This window comes from Patiria miniata, unplaced genomic scaffold (assembly GCF_015706575.1).
Source record: "Patiria miniata isolate m_02_andy unplaced genomic scaffold, ASM1570657v1 HiC_scaffold_16, whole genome shotgun sequence".
Taxonomy (NCBI): domain Eukaryota; kingdom Metazoa; phylum Echinodermata; class Asteroidea; order Valvatida; family Asterinidae; genus Patiria; species Patiria miniata.
Window position 1 is genome coordinate 11828325 of NW_024037054.1, and position 16434 is coordinate 11844758.

The 16434-nt window shown below is 42.0% G+C and overlaps 2 protein-coding genes across 3 annotated transcripts; both read right to left on the reverse strand.

Annotated features, from left to right (window-relative positions):
* Nucleotides 1-65: 65 nt before the first annotated feature.
* LOC119723018 (tRNA-specific adenosine deaminase 2-like) lies at nucleotides 66-997 on the reverse strand. Its single transcript, XM_038193492.1, has one exon. The coding sequence runs from the start codon at nucleotides 961-963 to the stop codon at nucleotides 385-387; it is 579 nt and encodes a 192-aa protein (XP_038049420.1). The 5' UTR covers nucleotides 964-997; the 3' UTR covers nucleotides 66-384.
* A 181-nt stretch (nucleotides 998-1178) lies between these two features.
* LOC119723017 (esterase OVCA2-like) lies at nucleotides 1179-5848 on the reverse strand. 2 transcript variants are annotated; one of them, XM_038193491.1, is made up of 9 exons: nucleotides 5726-5830; nucleotides 4838-4873; nucleotides 4582-4639; nucleotides 4316-4369; nucleotides 3849-3980; nucleotides 3526-3591; nucleotides 2996-3136; nucleotides 2296-2355; nucleotides 1179-1311 (listed from the first exon to the last, which is right to left on the reverse strand). In XM_038193491.1, the coding sequence occupies exons 1-9, from the start codon at nucleotides 5762-5764 to the stop codon at nucleotides 1211-1213; spliced, it is 687 nt and encodes a 228-aa protein (XP_038049419.1). In that variant the 5' UTR covers nucleotides 5765-5830; the 3' UTR covers nucleotides 1179-1210. The 2 variants fall into 2 exon arrangements, with proteins under 2 accessions (XP_038049419.1, XP_038049418.1); XM_038193490.1 differs by lacking the exon at nucleotides 4582-4639 and having other exon boundaries at nucleotides 4780-4873; nucleotides 5726-5848.
* Between the last annotated feature and the right edge of the window lie 10586 nt (nucleotides 5849-16434).

Consider the following 16434-nt stretch of genomic DNA (forward strand, 5'->3'; position numbering starts at 1 on the left):
GAAGTTAAAAGATCCAAGCCATTATATCAAACCAGAAAACCCAAACAAGCTTATAAAACAATATATCAAATTCAAAACAACTACTCTTGTCAGTCACATTTTTTATTCATCAAAAATATATTCAACCAGTTTCACTTGACACGACCTTGAAAAGCAACATCCATGATCCTGTTATTTACTTTTAAGAAACACGCTACAATGTTTCTGCGAAAAAAAACCCAATCATTCATACTTTCAAAATTTTAATTCTGTCAAACCTTTATTTGTTTACACAGATTGTCTGTCCTAGTATTGCCTCAACCAAGATTTTCAAACCGTATGCTGAATGCATAATGAAAAAGTCTACTATCAATTTGAATAGTTTCAACTTCGGTAGGCTACTGCCTATTTAGCATCTGTTCTGGAATCTGAATCTATAATCTTATCGTCTTTGTTCTTTTGTTGCGGCTTGATTTTAGGAACTGGTGCATTTGGGTTCTGCCCCCTGTAGAACTCCTTCAAGAGCTGAACCGCTCGGTCCTTGAAAACTCCCGGCACGCATTTGAACGTTTTCCCCATGGATGGGATGTCGTCAGAGTGGACGCTCAGAACCGAACCACAGCCTCCAAAGCGCTCATTAGCGCAGCCGTACACAACCGAAGGGATACCAACGGCCCGCAGGGCGCCAGCGCACATTATGCAAGGCTCCACGGTCACGTACAGTGTGGTATCGCGAAACACTTCCTCCGTCCTGGTGCCCCTGTCCTCGCACCAGCGAATAGCGCCCTCTATGGCGATCAGCTCGGCGTGCCTGGTGGCGTTCTTGGTCTCGTTGACCCGGTTGTTGCCCGTGGCGATGACCTCGTCTCTGTACACAAGCAAACAACCTACAGGAACCTCTCCGCGGTCTAAAGCAGCCACTGCATAGTCCATTGCCTCATTCATCCATCTTAAATGCTGCTCCGAAATTTCTGATTCCGCCATGATTTTCACCCAAACTTCCAGAATACTTAGATATAGAAAATTTCAGGCACCAAATTTCAAACACATAAGCACTTGAGTACTTTTATGTCATTTTATACCTGAAAGTATATTAATTTAGGCTTTTGTTTAATTTGAGAGAAATTGGAAAGTTAGGAAAGACTTGAGGCAAGACTAACAGCAGCGATGTATCAATAGTCTTCCTTTAGAGTCAATAGGGTTGCGTCTGAACGGTAGTCTCATTCACAGTTCATTTGGAGATCGAGTTCTCCTCTTGTTTCTTCTTGTACCAATGCTCAAGGAAGTCGAGGTAAACCTTCTTTTGCGGAGACGATGCTGGCACAAAATGGCCTGTGAATGGAAGGGAAAAAACGAAAAATAATTTTGTAGCATTTACTGAATTACCAGGCAGACAACTTGTATTCAATTCATGGTATATCAACACAACATATTACAACAAAACGGGTAGGGAACAACAGCCAAAATCGCGAAACTTTACGCAATTGTGCAACTCCACTCGCGCCACAATTTATTGCGTAACTTGCACAACATTTCACCCTGCACAACATTTTAGTTGTGATACATTTCGCGAAAGTTTCATAGTGTGTAAGACCCCAACTTGCGCAACAAATCATTTTAGGTGGTGTAGGCTGTGGCGAAGTGACTGAACATGACCGATTTTACTGGCAAATTGTGATCGTCGTGGAGCCTGTCATTGCATAACTGATCAAGGTTGATACAGGACAATCAGATCTTTGTGTTTGATGTAAATGAATTGTCATTTTACTTGTAACAAGAATTTTTAGAGTTGCCACACGATTCCAAAGAAAGTTGCACAAAACTGAAAATGGCGGACAGAGGTGATTCATCGAATTTTTTGTGACTGAAAATACTGTTACTATCCTCGTCCAAAATATTTAAATTATTTATAACGCTACGCAGCTATGCCAAGTTTCATGAAATTGATCGTATTTTATTGCGCAGCTGTGCAACAAATTTGTTGCACAAGTCCTACGTATGACATAAGTTGCGCAATGTTTCGTGAAATCGGCTGCAGTTGGTTGTCTCGTTATTGGGTAATCTCAAAGCAGAATACAATGAAAAAGTCCTATACGGGCAAAAGTTCACAGCATAAAGAACTATTCTGTTTTTTCCCCCATTTTATACAGAGACTTTTACCTGCATGTGCAATCACTTTAACAATTCAAGCAGCAAAACACGCTTAAAGGTAAGCATTAACTTCCTGTTATAAGTTAGCACAATTATATTAGCTAATTGTTAAGTGGCGCTTTTACTGTTTTATTAAATATCATTAACCAAAACACGACAACATACCGCCTGGGTGATTCAGAACTTGTGGGTTGACGAACAGTGGTAGTAAGCCTTCACTTGATTCTAAAAAAAATAATAAATTTACACAAAATCAGTCAACTTACAGATCCCTAAAAAGAAAAAGGGCTAACATTTGAAATGATCCGACTATGCTGAAACAAAGTTGTTGCTTATGTAGCCGTTTCCACCAAAGCGAGGTCTAAATGTGCGTCACAATTATTACCCCTGTTCATCAGGCCATGAGACTACTCTTCCGCAGCCGAGATCGGGGAATTGTGGTCTCTACCCTCACAGGTACCCATTTATACTCCTGGGCGGAGAGAGGCAATTGTGGTAAAGTGTCTTGCCAAAGAACACAAGCACCATGTTTTCCCGCGTCAGGCTTCCAACCCATGTACCATGGGTCGAACACCATAACAACAACTGGACCATGTCATTCCTCACACAGTGTTTATTGGCTTTGTGCATGACCAGTTGAGGGCGGTATACAGCCTACCCATGAGTGCGTAAACGAAATCCTTCTATTCAAACTGTACATTCGCTCTTTGAGCAAAATTGCCACACTTCAAGAAAAAAATCACATGTGGTGTGCCTCCCCCACTGGAATCGCACAAATGGACAAATAGCGCCCCCTATGGTTCATTCACGGAGTTCGTAGTTTGTGAACGACAAATAAAAAAGACAAAAGTTGAATTCTTAATACCTTTTGGAATTACGCCGTCCGTGTCGCCAAACACGTGTAACGTCGGGCAGTCGATCGGGTTGGCGTAAAAGGCAGCGTGGCTGGAGCTCAGGCTGCGAAAGCTGGCGACTAAGACTGCAAACTTGAAAGGAAATCTGGTATCTAGGGATTAGAAAAGGGAAAAAATACATCTTATTTTGTTATTGCCTCGTTTCGGCTCAAGCAAAGTTTTGTGCAATGGGGTAAAAATGTAGAACAGCTTATATACACTTATTTAACAGCTCAGGCCAAGTTTTGTACAATGGCCTTAGAAAGTAGAACAGCTTATACAGAAGATTTTACAGCATCTAAACCCCCCCCCCCCCACCAAAAAAAGAGAATAATATAAAATAAGGTAATAAATAAAAATATAAATTTGAAATTAAAAAAAATCTTTCACTGTTTTCTTACACCAGTCATTGGAATCGCAATGTGCACATTTTTACTCTACTAGAAGATTTCTATCATTTGGTTTTGATATTAAGGGAAAAAGATTATTACACAATTCTCACCTCCCTGGCTTTGCAATGCACAGAGTATCGCTGCAAATGCCGCTCCCTGACTGAAGGCAAGTACACCTATTCCAATGTAAAGAAAAGAAGTTTTGGTTACATAAATTGAAATTAAAATCTTGTTGCAGAATTTTGGGCAATTTCAGGTAGTCACTGCTTAGGGTTGAATATACGGCAAGGGTACTACCACGACGTGGCATAAACACTGCCCTCTATTGACTGGCAACTTAGAATTAAGCGAAAGGTTATGGACGACGCAGTATTAGTGGGTCGAATTGCCCCATTAGCATTTTTTTATATTATTAAATTCCACGTAGCCTTACCGTCAAAGGGCCCAAGTTCCTTGAAGGCTTCAGCTACCGTGGTCAGAGATTCCTGCAAACCGGGGTCGACTTCGCAGGCCTGGCTGGCCTTGAAGGTGTGGTCGGTTGTCGAGAACCACCAACCTCTTTGGTCTTACCAAAAACACGAGCAAAAAAACAAAACAAATCATGGTGGCTTGAAACTGTTAAAGAGACGTCCCGATGACCATTTCGTCAGTGCGCCAACAACCGAGGGCGCTATTAAACAGTTAAATTTTATAACATCAGATTATATTTTTCAAATTGCGATTTTTAAGAATGAAGCTTCGACTACCCACGTTTAACGTTATATTTTAAGTAAAAGTTAAGTTAAATTAGCTGATGTACGATATCTTGGTTTTGAGGAATTTTCGTTGAATCTGAAGGTGAACAATTCGTCATATTTCTTCAGATCAGTCCTGTAAACTGTTTCTGACCCTCAAGCTTACCTAAATCCTCTTCACCCTCGGCCGGCTGTACTTTGTTCGGAGCTGAAATGAACACTGCAACAGTGATAGAGACATGACAAATATTAAGAACTTGAAAATAAAATAGAAAATGACCTTGCTCACAAACAAGCACTTTTGAAATATGCATCAGACACACTTTTTTTTTGGGGGGGGGCCCGGGGGGGTACTTTTTTTGATTGAAGAAAGACAATGTATTGGCATTAGTACCTTCTGAGTTTCACAAATTTACATAAAATTCTGCTCACCCAGCTCTGTGTATTTCTTTATGATTTTCCTGAGGGCTCCGGTCCTCTCTCGGAAGATCTGGGCATTTTGTCTGGCGACTAAGACTGCAAACTTGAAAGGAAATCTGGTATCTAGGGATTAGAAAAGGGAAAAAATACATCTTATTTTGTTATTGCCTCGTTTCGGCTCAAGCAAAGTTTACATAAAATTCTGCTCACCCAGCTCTGTGTATTTCTTTATGATTTTCCTGAGGGCTCCGGTCCTCTCTCGGAAGATCTGGGCATTTTGTCTGTAACCATGGATACACAGAATCTGAAATTAAAAGCAGGGGAAAGCACACTGAGTGACGATTAGATTTGGCCAATAACCAACCGACGTTCGGAACTTTTGAAATTTTAGGTTTTTGACGTGATGTCATTCCGTGAAGTGTGATAAAACGCTGACTCAGTGACTGATATTCCATTGGCTAGTCGTCCCTATAATTTATAAAAAAAATATTTTACCGACCATAACATTATTGTTAATGCTTTCTCTGAAATAATTCTGCATATTTTTTTTACATTACTCCCATAATCCTCCTTTTTCCAAATCATAAAAATCTTCATCTTGCACAACCCCCCTCCCACTTCCTCCAATGACCCCGCCCCCTCCTCTTCCCACACAACGTGCTCCCGCCGTTCCGTTACATCTCACTTGACAAATAATTTACGCAGTGGCTATTGTTACGGCAGCCGTAACGCATTTCCCATTTTCTATCGTTACGGTAGAGTGGGTAGACTGCAACTTTTATAAACACATGAGAAGAAAATATAAAATTAGAAGGAAAAAAGTGAATTTGAACTTTATGAAATTCGGACTTTATTTCCCTTTAAAAAAAAATCCTCCAAAGCCTCAGGTTAGAAAAGAAAAAAATTTGAGTGCAAAAAAAAGATGCGAACCCGCAACCTCGCGGCGCAAAATCCTAACCTCTATCGACTGAGCTGTCCCACTGCTCGCTCAAATGTGGGGAAACAAATAATTATATACCTGTGTGCGTATCAAAAAAGTATCGTAGAGGGCGCTAAACAACGGCTGCCGTAACGATAGCCACTTCGAATAATTTACACTTCGGAAATCAGGACTAGTTTCTTTTCGAAAGCACTTTTTATGATCATCTCCTCCTACCTTCAGTTTATCACTTGCTGCATTCGCCGAAGACGACATATCTTTATGTTTGTTGAGCAAATGGAGAACTTTTTCTTGATAAATTAGGCCTAACGCTTCTCTCCAACTCCATGTCTCTCGTACGGTCTTTACATAAAAACTCTGGAATGCCGGTAGACTCTTGAGGGCGCTCTATCCGCGTGAGGCGCCCCAAGTGGGTCGCACTAAAAAGCGTCAACACAGTGCAGTGTCAACACATGACAGAAGCGTCAACACACCGTCAACACATCCAAAACATATCCAAAACACATTCTGAATTGACAAAAAAGGTATATAATTGTAAAGCATAGAATAAAAGAGAATTTCCATTGGATTGAGTTTCCATTTTGTTGTTAAAAATATAGTATTTTCACGCGAAAAAATGACCTTTAACTTGCTCGGCCGTTGTCCGCCATCTTGACTTCGCACAAAGCTTGGACTACACCATTTTAAGTAGGGGTGTGTAGGTAATGACATTATCTTATCATAAACAACTATTAACAGTGCATTCTGATCTGTGAGAGACTGAGGGACTGCGGTTTATTGTACAACGCTATCATCCTTTAGCATAATGGAATGGTCTGCACTGCCACTGAGGCAGCCGATCTCAGAGCGGCACGGAGAGCCAATTTTCTTGAACTGAAAATCGCAATTTTCAGACGTTTAACCTATTGATTTTAAGCCAAAATCTTGTTTCTGTCCACACTCTATGGGTTACATACTGCTTGTGTCAATTTTAATGCATTTTGGATGTGTTGACGCTGTGTTGACGCTGTGTTGACGCTGTGTTGACGCTTTGGAGTGTGTTGACGCTGTGTTGACGCTTTTTAGTATGACCGCCCCAAGTTATTTAAGTTTTCAAAGGCGCTTTTGACAGGACCAGCGGGCCGCGGTTCCGCGTTTTGTTGTGTGTATCCACTTTTACAAAACATTACAATGTGGACCACATTTCCATCTTTGTGCGTGTGGAATGTACAAATATCCAATTCATGTCAATTTGCAATTGCCATAGGATTATTTTATGCCAATTGCAAGGAATGGTGGCAGCCCTGCTGATGCGACGGACGGTCGGCTCGTTTACATCTTTTCCAGAAGCACGTGGCAGGCGCTCTCAAATTTCTTACCCGCCGCTTCGGTGTAAATACAACACCTTTGGCTGTATCCGCGTCGGAAGGAAATCATGAAGATGTCAGAAATGTTGAGAGACAAGATGGAGACGCAGGCTTCCCATCTTCAGTTTCCTCAAGCTTCACTTCACAACTCCGAAATTTCCAAAATCATGGTCTTCATGCAGTTGGGTAAATATCAACATTTTTTTTTATGGCAATGCTCTCTGACGACTGGGTAAAAAAGTACTAGTACTAAGCCTATAGTTGCAACAACCGTCACTGCGCGCCCTTTCCTATGTGCTCTAGTGGGGCGGACTCTATATGCATTTTTGGGTACACTCTCTCCCAACACATATAGCCTAGGCGGTACTTCAACAAGTTCAAAAACATTTAATGCCATTTTGTCTGACCCTTTTAGGGGCGAGTCATGACGCTAAAAAGTGGGGGGGGGGGGGGGGGGGGCTGCGCCGGCAAAAGAACGATTCCGATAATTTCACTTTTTTTTCCTTTTCTGCATTTGGCCAGCTCACCCATAGAGCTGCTCACCCAAGTGAAAATAAAATAATTCTAGAATTTCGCCATTGCTGGGAGTTGGCAATATTTTTAAACAGTAAGGGGCAAATGGCGTAAACAAACAAAAAATCGGCTGCAACAGGCAATAGTTTTTTTTTCAATCCAATAAGCCTATAGTTGGGCAATTTCCAAAGGTTGGCATTATACACTTCAGTCATTGTTCTGCATCCCACTTTTACGGAGATTGTACATTATGAGGACGTTGAAAGAAACAGCGTTGATGCGAAATCAAATCCCTTTTGCTATAATGGCCTGGAATTACAACATTCAAAGCATTTTGCGTCTGTTAGGGATTTCAAATTCCTGCTCTTAATAGTGGCCGTTTCTGTGTTATCCTCTTGGTCGAAAATCCTCTCAAATATTTCCTTGTTCGTATTTTACCCATATAATCCGAGAGCCCATTGAGGTCTCTCACAAAAGGTTTAATTGCGGCAGCGAGTAGGTGGGGTGTCCAACCTTCAAAACCGCAATTCTTAAGTGTCATACCCGTGCGTCTGGGAGGGGACACCGCCTAAATTTTTTTTTTATGTCTAAGTTCATTAGAACGATCATTCCAACACCAAACAGTCATGAATGAGTCTGCTTTTGCAGAATTTCAACTTACGAATAAAAAATCCCGTGCAAAATTCACTTAAGAACGGCACGTTAATTGCCGATTTCTGCACGGCTTAAAAAGTATTACGCAATGCACACCAAAGCGTCGCTACCCACGTACTGCATTGCAAAACCACTGCAATGTAACATAGTGTAATATACGATATTATGCATTATGCCGGCCCAAATATTCGAGATAGTCATGATTTTGCGAATTACGCAATAATGCAACCTATCACGTTATTAAGAAATAAATGTCCGCGTTAATATGGCCCAGTTAGTCAATTCTCATGGTATTTAGATTTTTTGACGATGTATCAAAGCCTACCTGATACATGAATGGACTGTAAAGCAGACTCACTCGTGGCGGAGCCTGAATTATTAAAGAGAGATACATTACGAAGAAGGCCTGAAAGTAAGCAAAAGATTTAGGATGCATGATATGGCGAACACTTTAGTATGCCGGGGATCCTAAGGGCCATTTGGATTTTCTCCCCAGTTTGATGCGAGTCCTTTTCGGCATAAAAAAGGATGATACAAAATGGCCGGGATCGATGATTTTCCCCTTTAAAAACTGCTATTGAATTGGACACACCAAAGAAGCGCTGTTCTAAATGGGCATGTTTTTCCACTCATCCGGAAAACATAGATCCCAACTAACGGAAGTCATACGCATGTTTAATTAAAGAAACACAATTTTTACAGCTGTCCATGGAGTGTTAAACTTTTCCAACCAAAGGCGCACAGTTTCTTAAAAAAGAAAGTAAAAAAAAAAACCGCCGCAATATTTCATATATTATCAGATCAATACATTCATGTGTATAATGGTTCATATAGGGCCTATAGAGTGATTCTTGATTCAAGACATTCTTTGATTTTGATCGAAATAGACCATGGGACTGTTATGAATGTGTACTTTTAAGTGGAGGAAGGGGAAAACCTATATATGTATAATTATTTGTTTATGAATTAAATGATTGATACCAAAAAAGTACTAATAAGGCCTATACATAATTATGCATAAATCGGAACCTCTACAATACCGTGAGATCAGGAAGTGGGAGTGTTTCTGGGGCCATAGAAGTTTTTGAAAAAGAATGAATAATTCACATATAATGCGTTGTAATTCCAAAACTGTGTAACACTCTGTTATTTTACAGTACATGTGTACGGTACGTGTTTATTTTTAAGATTACTGTCATGGTATTTCGCGATTCTTGGGGGCTGTTTTGCAAACTGATACGTATGCCTCAATGCTATTACGTCATTTCACACAAAAAGAGTTAAGCCCGGTTCATACTCTGCGCGAAAGCGAAAGCGAACGCGACTTGTGACGTCGTGGCAAGTATTCGCGCTGCGAATTCGTAAAAGTTGAACATTATTTCAACTCGGGCGAATTTCGCAGCGAATGTTTTATGACGTCAAATTCGCTTCGCATTCGCTTTCGCATGAAGTATGAACCGGGCTTTACGGTTTTGCGTTATTTCGCGGTAAATAAAGCCGTTCGCGGATTTTGCACGAGTTTTTTTATTCTTAACTTGACATTCTGCAAACGCTGACTCGTACACTACCGTTTGGTGTTGGAATGATCGTTGTGCTCAATGTACACATAAAACAAAAAGCACCTTAGAAGGCGGCTAATTATTGAACTTTAACTCGTTCTTAAGCACAAAATGCACGGGAAAAGCTATTCTTATGTTGTGGATCTTGCATTATAGTCACAAGCAGCTTATAGTGAAGGTTTCGCTCTTGTGCTCAAAAGTTTAATTAACAGTAAATAATTAGTGCTAATTAGGCCGTTCTTAAACATGGATGCACACGGGATTTCTCATCCTTAAGTTATTGGTTATTGATAAATTTTTCGAAAACTATCTTTTCGCTTTGGAACCGTGCTTGTGCGCGATATTCTAATTAAAAGTCAATTTTTTTTGGGGGGGGGGGGGGGTCTTTAGGTGGTGCCCCTCCGAAACGCACGGGGTGTGTCACATAATTAAGAGTGACGGTTTTGACGGTTGGACACCCCCACCTACTCGCTGCCACCATCAAACCTTTTGTGCGCGATATTCTAATTAAACCTCAATGGGCTCTCGGACTTCTGCCACATCAAGAGTTCCGCAAGGAGCAGTGCTCGGACCACTATACTGCTGACTTTACCTGCCGAGCAAGTTGACTTCACAAGTGAGACTATTCGCTGACGATTGCCTAGTATACCAACAAATATCACCTGACAAGGACACCTCAACTCTACAAAACAATTTCAAGTTGCTCAAATCATGGCAGAATGAATGGCTCATGAACTTTAATCCATCGAAGTGCTGTACTATCACATTTGCTTACCGGAATCCTCCAAAGAGATCCTACAGTGACCTTTTGTGGGGAGCAACTCACATCGAACACAGCTTGCTGCAGCCAAAACCCAGAAATTTCTCGGAGTCATCAGGCGGAATATGTGGAGCTGCCCAGAAGAAGTGAAATCCATGGCATACCCTATCTTTGGAGTATGCGGTGACTGTGTGGGACACACACTGAGTGTAATATACCGTAACACTAGACAGAGTCCAAAAAATATGCAACAAGATTCTGCACAAAAAAATACAGTATAGGAAGAGGGAACAGTCACTGGAATCCTGGAGCACATCAAGTGGGGAGACATGGAAGAGCAAAGGAAGATACAAATGCTATCAGTGCTCTACAAAATCAATCATGAGCTGGTTTACATCTCACGAGCAGATCACCTCAACTGAAACACAAGAAATACCAGGGGGCACCAACAAAAATCCTACAAACGACATGCAACCAAGGAAGCCTACTGGAACTCTTTCTTCCCGAGAACAATTACAGGATGGAAGAAGTTGCCAGCAAACGTCGTCAACTCTAGGACACTACTTGCATTCAAGGATAGGGCATCCAAGCACTACATGGACAATTACATGTAAGGCTATTTACTAAGGTCATCTACACATAAGGTCAGAAGTTAGTGTGATATTCCTGAGTGAATTTTACTGACTCAACCAGAACCAGAAACATGCACATTTCGTGGTTTTCAGGACGCAGTGCCCCTTTAATTTCACCTTAGGAACTATTTTATCATCTTCCAAAACTTGTTGGAGCTAATATCGACTGTACATCCTCAAATTAAACATGTTAATTGTTATATTTGTATACTGGCGTCTTTCGACTTTCCGATGTTTTTTTTAGACATGATTATGCTCACTTTCTTCCTTGTAAACAACATGCTAATTGTAAAAAGAAATGGCCTCAAGGTGTTAACCTTCTGTATGGCCCTTTATTGGAGAAGTGATATAGGATAGTGGCCTTGAATAAGGAAGCAATGAACATTGTTAAAAATTGTTTAAACAACACCTTTTAAAAAGACCGTTTGATCGTTTTGCCTTTGCTAGCTATAGGGTTTTCACGGGCATCCGTTCATCAATTTTCCTGTAACCCTCGGACGCTATCATGCATGGCAGGCTGATAAAGCTGATGTGGTTCAACGTCGCAGCTACTCAAGGAATTCGTCAACACTGCTGAGTCTGGTAAGTGTTTGCACTTCTTATGTTACTGAATTATTGTTTTAAATAATGTTACAGGGTGAGTAAAAAAATTGCAGAACCAAACCCCAAAACATTATATTTCATATTTAAACAAATATGCAGCACCCAAAATAATAATGACTGGAAAGCCAATTTCACAAGGTACTGTTTGATGAAAAAAAATTACTGAAATTAGTCAATCCGTTTAGAAAATATCATCATTTACACACAATAACCCTAAAACCTGTCTCGTCCCCCCAAATGCGATTTCAAGAATCGTAGTCGCATATTTCTTCAAACATCACCAGCGATTAAATCTCAGTATAAACGATAAAACATATTCAACAGAATCCCTTCGAAGGCCCGTCCTTTAAAAAAGTATATTTTATTAATTAAATTGTTTGCCAGGTTTGTTAATAAAGATATGCTACAGTTGGTAGTAGTTGTTGATATATGTATTCTGTGTCATTTTCTTTGTTGTTCCAAACAGTCAAAACACACAATGAATGGCTTTTTTGGACGAGACGGGTTTTAGGGTCATTGTGTTTAAATGGTGATGTTCTTTGAACGGATTGAGCAATTTGTATATTTTTTTTTAAATAAAAAAGTAGCTTATCAAATTGGCTTTTCAGTCATTATTGTTGTCGGTGCTAAATATTCTTTTAAATATGAAATATATTTTATGGGATTTGGGTTCCGCTTTTTCTGACTCACCCTGTATAACGGCTCTTACCTCAATGTATATTCCAAGCCATACGACAATAAAGGCAATAGGGTGATTTGCTTTTGTTGAGATAATTTGACATATCCATATGCGTTTAGTTTGAGACATTTGACTGCCCGTCAGCGAACCCTGGGCCAGCTATGATATGACTTATGCTAAATCTCGAGTATGAGTCCCTTTTTAGAAAGAAAATCTCTCGATTTTTGACATGGATAGGGAGCTGGATATTGTGGCTACAGTTCCCAACACATTTAAAGTCCGCAGATCAAATACAAAGTTGAAGATAATTTGACATGCGCATCCATGTTTTGGCCAAGGTTATATATGTACAATATATTCCATTTGACTGCCTATCAGTTGGTGCTCTGCCAGCTAAGATGTGACTAGCAATATCTCATTTTTTAGTGCCCTTGCCATCAGTAATTCTGGAATATTTTGACATGGATAGGGACCTTGCTAGTGTGACTACATTATACAACACGTTTGAATTCAGCAGATACCTGTAGACAATTAGAGATACGTATCGATGTTTCGGCCGACTATATTTCTGTGCAGTATTCTCCATTTGCCTGCCGATCAGTCTGTTGGCCCTCTGCCAGCTATGACATGAATATGGCAGTGGCGTTGTCATCAGAAATCTCGAAATATTTTGACATGGATGTGGAACTAGGTAATTTGGCTACATTCTCCCACAAGTATGGAGTTGGCTGACCAAATATAACTGGAGAAAATTAGGGATATGCAACTATGTTTTGGCTGAGGTTATTTCTGTGCGGTTTTGCATTTTGACTGCCTATTAGTTGGCGCTCCATCAGCTATGACATGACTTGCTATATCTCGACATTTAGTGCCCTTCTTCAGAAATCTCAGAATATTTTGAAATTTGAATATGGAGCTAGTAAGAGTGGCTACATTCTCCCACAAGTTTGGAGTTGACGCAACTATGTTTTGGCCAAGTTTATTTCTTTGCAGTTTTCCATTTGACTGCCTAACTTTGGCGCTCAATCAGCTATGACGTGACTTAATATATCTCGACTTTAAGTGCCCTCTTCATCAAAAACTTCATCATCCAACTATTTTGACACGGATGTGGAGCTAGTTAGCGTGGCTACGTTCTCTTATAAGTTTGGAGTCAGCAGTGGTCAGTTTCGTTTTTGTGCAGTAAGTCCCACAGCGAGGGCTGTCAGCGCCAGCCGACATGGCTCTCATGTGTCGCGGTCTAAAGGTACCTTAACATGGATGGATTTTGACAAACTATACCTTGGTGGATAGCGGATGAATAGGCCAACAAGCGACAAATTTGCAAGGCTTCAGACTTGAAACTTTTGGAGTGAGCCCCAGACGTAGGTGCATGATGCCCCCAGTTTCGTTTTTGTGCAGTAAGTCCCATAGCAAGGGCTGTCAGCGCCAGCCGACATGGCTCTCATGAGTCGCGGTCTAAAGGTACCTTAACATGGATGGATTTTGACAAACTATAGCTTGGTGGATAGCGGATGAATAGGCCAACAAGCCGACAAATTTGCAAGGCTTCAGACTTGAAACTTTTGGAGTGAGCCCCAGACGTAGGTGCATGATGCCCCCAGTTTCGTTTTTGTGCAGTAAGTCCCATAGCAAGGGCTGTCAGCGCCAGCCGACATGGCTCTCATGAGTCGCGGTCTAAAGGTACCTTAACATGGATGGATTTTGACAAACTATAGCTTGGTGGATAGCGGATGATAGGCCAACAAGCCGACAAATTTGCAAGGCTTCAGACTTGAAACTTTTGGAGTGAGCCCCAGACGTAGGTGCATGATGCCCCCAGTTTCGTTTTTGTGCAGTAAGTCCCATAGCAAGGGCTGTCAGCGCCAGCCGACATGGCTCTCATGAGTCGCGGTCTAAAGGTACCTTAACATGGATGGATTTTGACAAACTATACCTTGGTGGATAGCAGATGAATAGGCCAACAAGCCGACAAATTTGCAAGGCTTCAGACTTGAAACTTTTGGAGTGAGCCCCAGACGTAGGTGCATGATGCCCCCAGTTTCGTTTTTGTGCAGTAAGTCCCATAGCAAGGGCTGTCAGCGCCAGCCGACATGGCTCTCATGAGTCGCGGTCTAAAGGTACCTTAACATGGATGGATTTTGACAAACTATACCTTGGTGGATAGCGGATGAATAGGCCAACAAGCCGACAAATTTCCAAGGCTTCAGACTTGAAACTTTTGGAGTGAGTCCCAGACGTAGGTGCATGATGCCCCCAGTTTCGTTTTTGTGCAGTAAGTCCCATAGCAAGGGCTGTCAGCGCCAGCCGACATGGCTCTCATGTGTCGCGGTCTAAAGGTACCTTAACATGGATGGATTTTGACAAACTTTAGCTTGTGGATAGCGGATAAATAGGCCAACAAGGTGACAAATCGGCAAGGCTTCAGACTTGAAACTTTTGGAGTGAGCCCAGACGTAGGTGCATGATGCCCCCAGTTTCGTTTTTGTGCAGTAAGTCCCATAGCAAGGGCTGTCAGCGCCAGCCGACATGGCTCTCATGTGTCGCGGTCTAAAGGTACCATAACATGAATGGATTTTGACAAACTTTACCTTGGTGGATAGCGGATGAATAGGCCAACAAGCCGACAAATTTGCAAGGCTTCAGACCTGAAACTTTTGGAGTGAGCCCCAGACGTAGGTGCATGATGCCCCCAGTTTCGTTTTTGTGCAGTAAGTCCCATAGCAAGGGCTGTCAGCGCCAGCCGACATGGCTCTCATGAGTCGCGGTCTAAAGGTACCTTAACATGGATGGATTTTGACAAACTATACCTTGGTGGATAGCGGATGAATAGGCCAACAAGCCGACAAATTTGCAAGGCTTCAGACTTGAAACTTTTAGAGTGAGACCAGACGTAGGTGCATGATGCCCCCAGTTTCGTTTTTGTGCAGTAAGTCCCATAGCAAGGGCTGTCAGCGCCAGCCGACATGGCTCTCATGAGTCGCGGTCTAAAGGTACCTTAACATGGATGGATTTTGACAAACTATACCTTGGTGGATAGCGGATGAATAGGCCAACAAGCCGACAAATTTGCAAGGCTTCAGACTTGAAACTTTTGGAGTGAGCCCCAGACGTAGGTGCATGATGCCCCCAGTTTCGTTTTTGTGCAGTAAGTCCCATAGCAAGGGCTGTCAGCGCCAGCCGACATGGCTCTCATGAGTCGCGGTCTAAAGGTACCTTAACATGGATGGATTTTGACAAACTATACCTTGGTGGATAGCGGATGAATAGGCCAACAAGCCGACAAATTTCAAGGCTTCAGACTTGAAACTTTTGGAGTGAGCCCCAGACGTAGGTGCATGATGCCCCCAGTTTCGTTTTTGTGCAGTAAGTCCCATAGCAAGGGCTGTCAGCGCCAGCCGACATGGCTCTCATGAGTCGCGGTCTAAAGGTACCTTAACATGGATGGATTTTGACAAACTATACCTTGGTGGATAGCGGATGAATAGGCAACAAGCCGACAAATTTGCAAGGCTTCAGACTTGAAACTTTTGGAGTGAGCCCCAGACGTAGGTGCATGATGCCCCCAGTTTCGTTTTTGTGCAGTAAGTCCCATAGCAAGGGCTGTCAGCGCCAGCCGACATGGCTCTCATGAGTCGCGGTCTAAAGGTACCTTAACATGGATGGATTTTGACAAACTATACCTTGGTGGATAGCGGATGAATAGGCCAACAAGCCGACAAATTTCAAGGCTTCAGACTTGAAACTTTTGGAGTGAGCCCCAGACGTAGGTGCATGATGCCCCCAGTTTCGTTTTTGTGCAGTAAGTCCCATAGCAAGGGCTGTCAGCGCCAGCCGACATGGCTCTCATGAGTCGCGGTCTAAAGGTACCTTAACATGGATGGATTTTGACAAACTATACCTTGGTGGATAGCGGATGAATAGGCCAACAAGCCGACAAATTTGCAAGGCTTCAGACTTGAAACTTTTGGAGTGAGCCCCAGACGTAGGTGCATGATGCCCCCAGTTTCGTTTTTGTGCAGTAAGTCCCATAGCAGGGCTGTCAGCGCCAGCCGACATGGCTCTCATGAGTCGCGGTCTAAAGGTACCTTAACATGGATGGATTTTGACAAACTATACCTTGGTGGATAGCGGATGAATAGGCCAACAAGCCGACAAATTTGCAAGGCTTCAGACTTG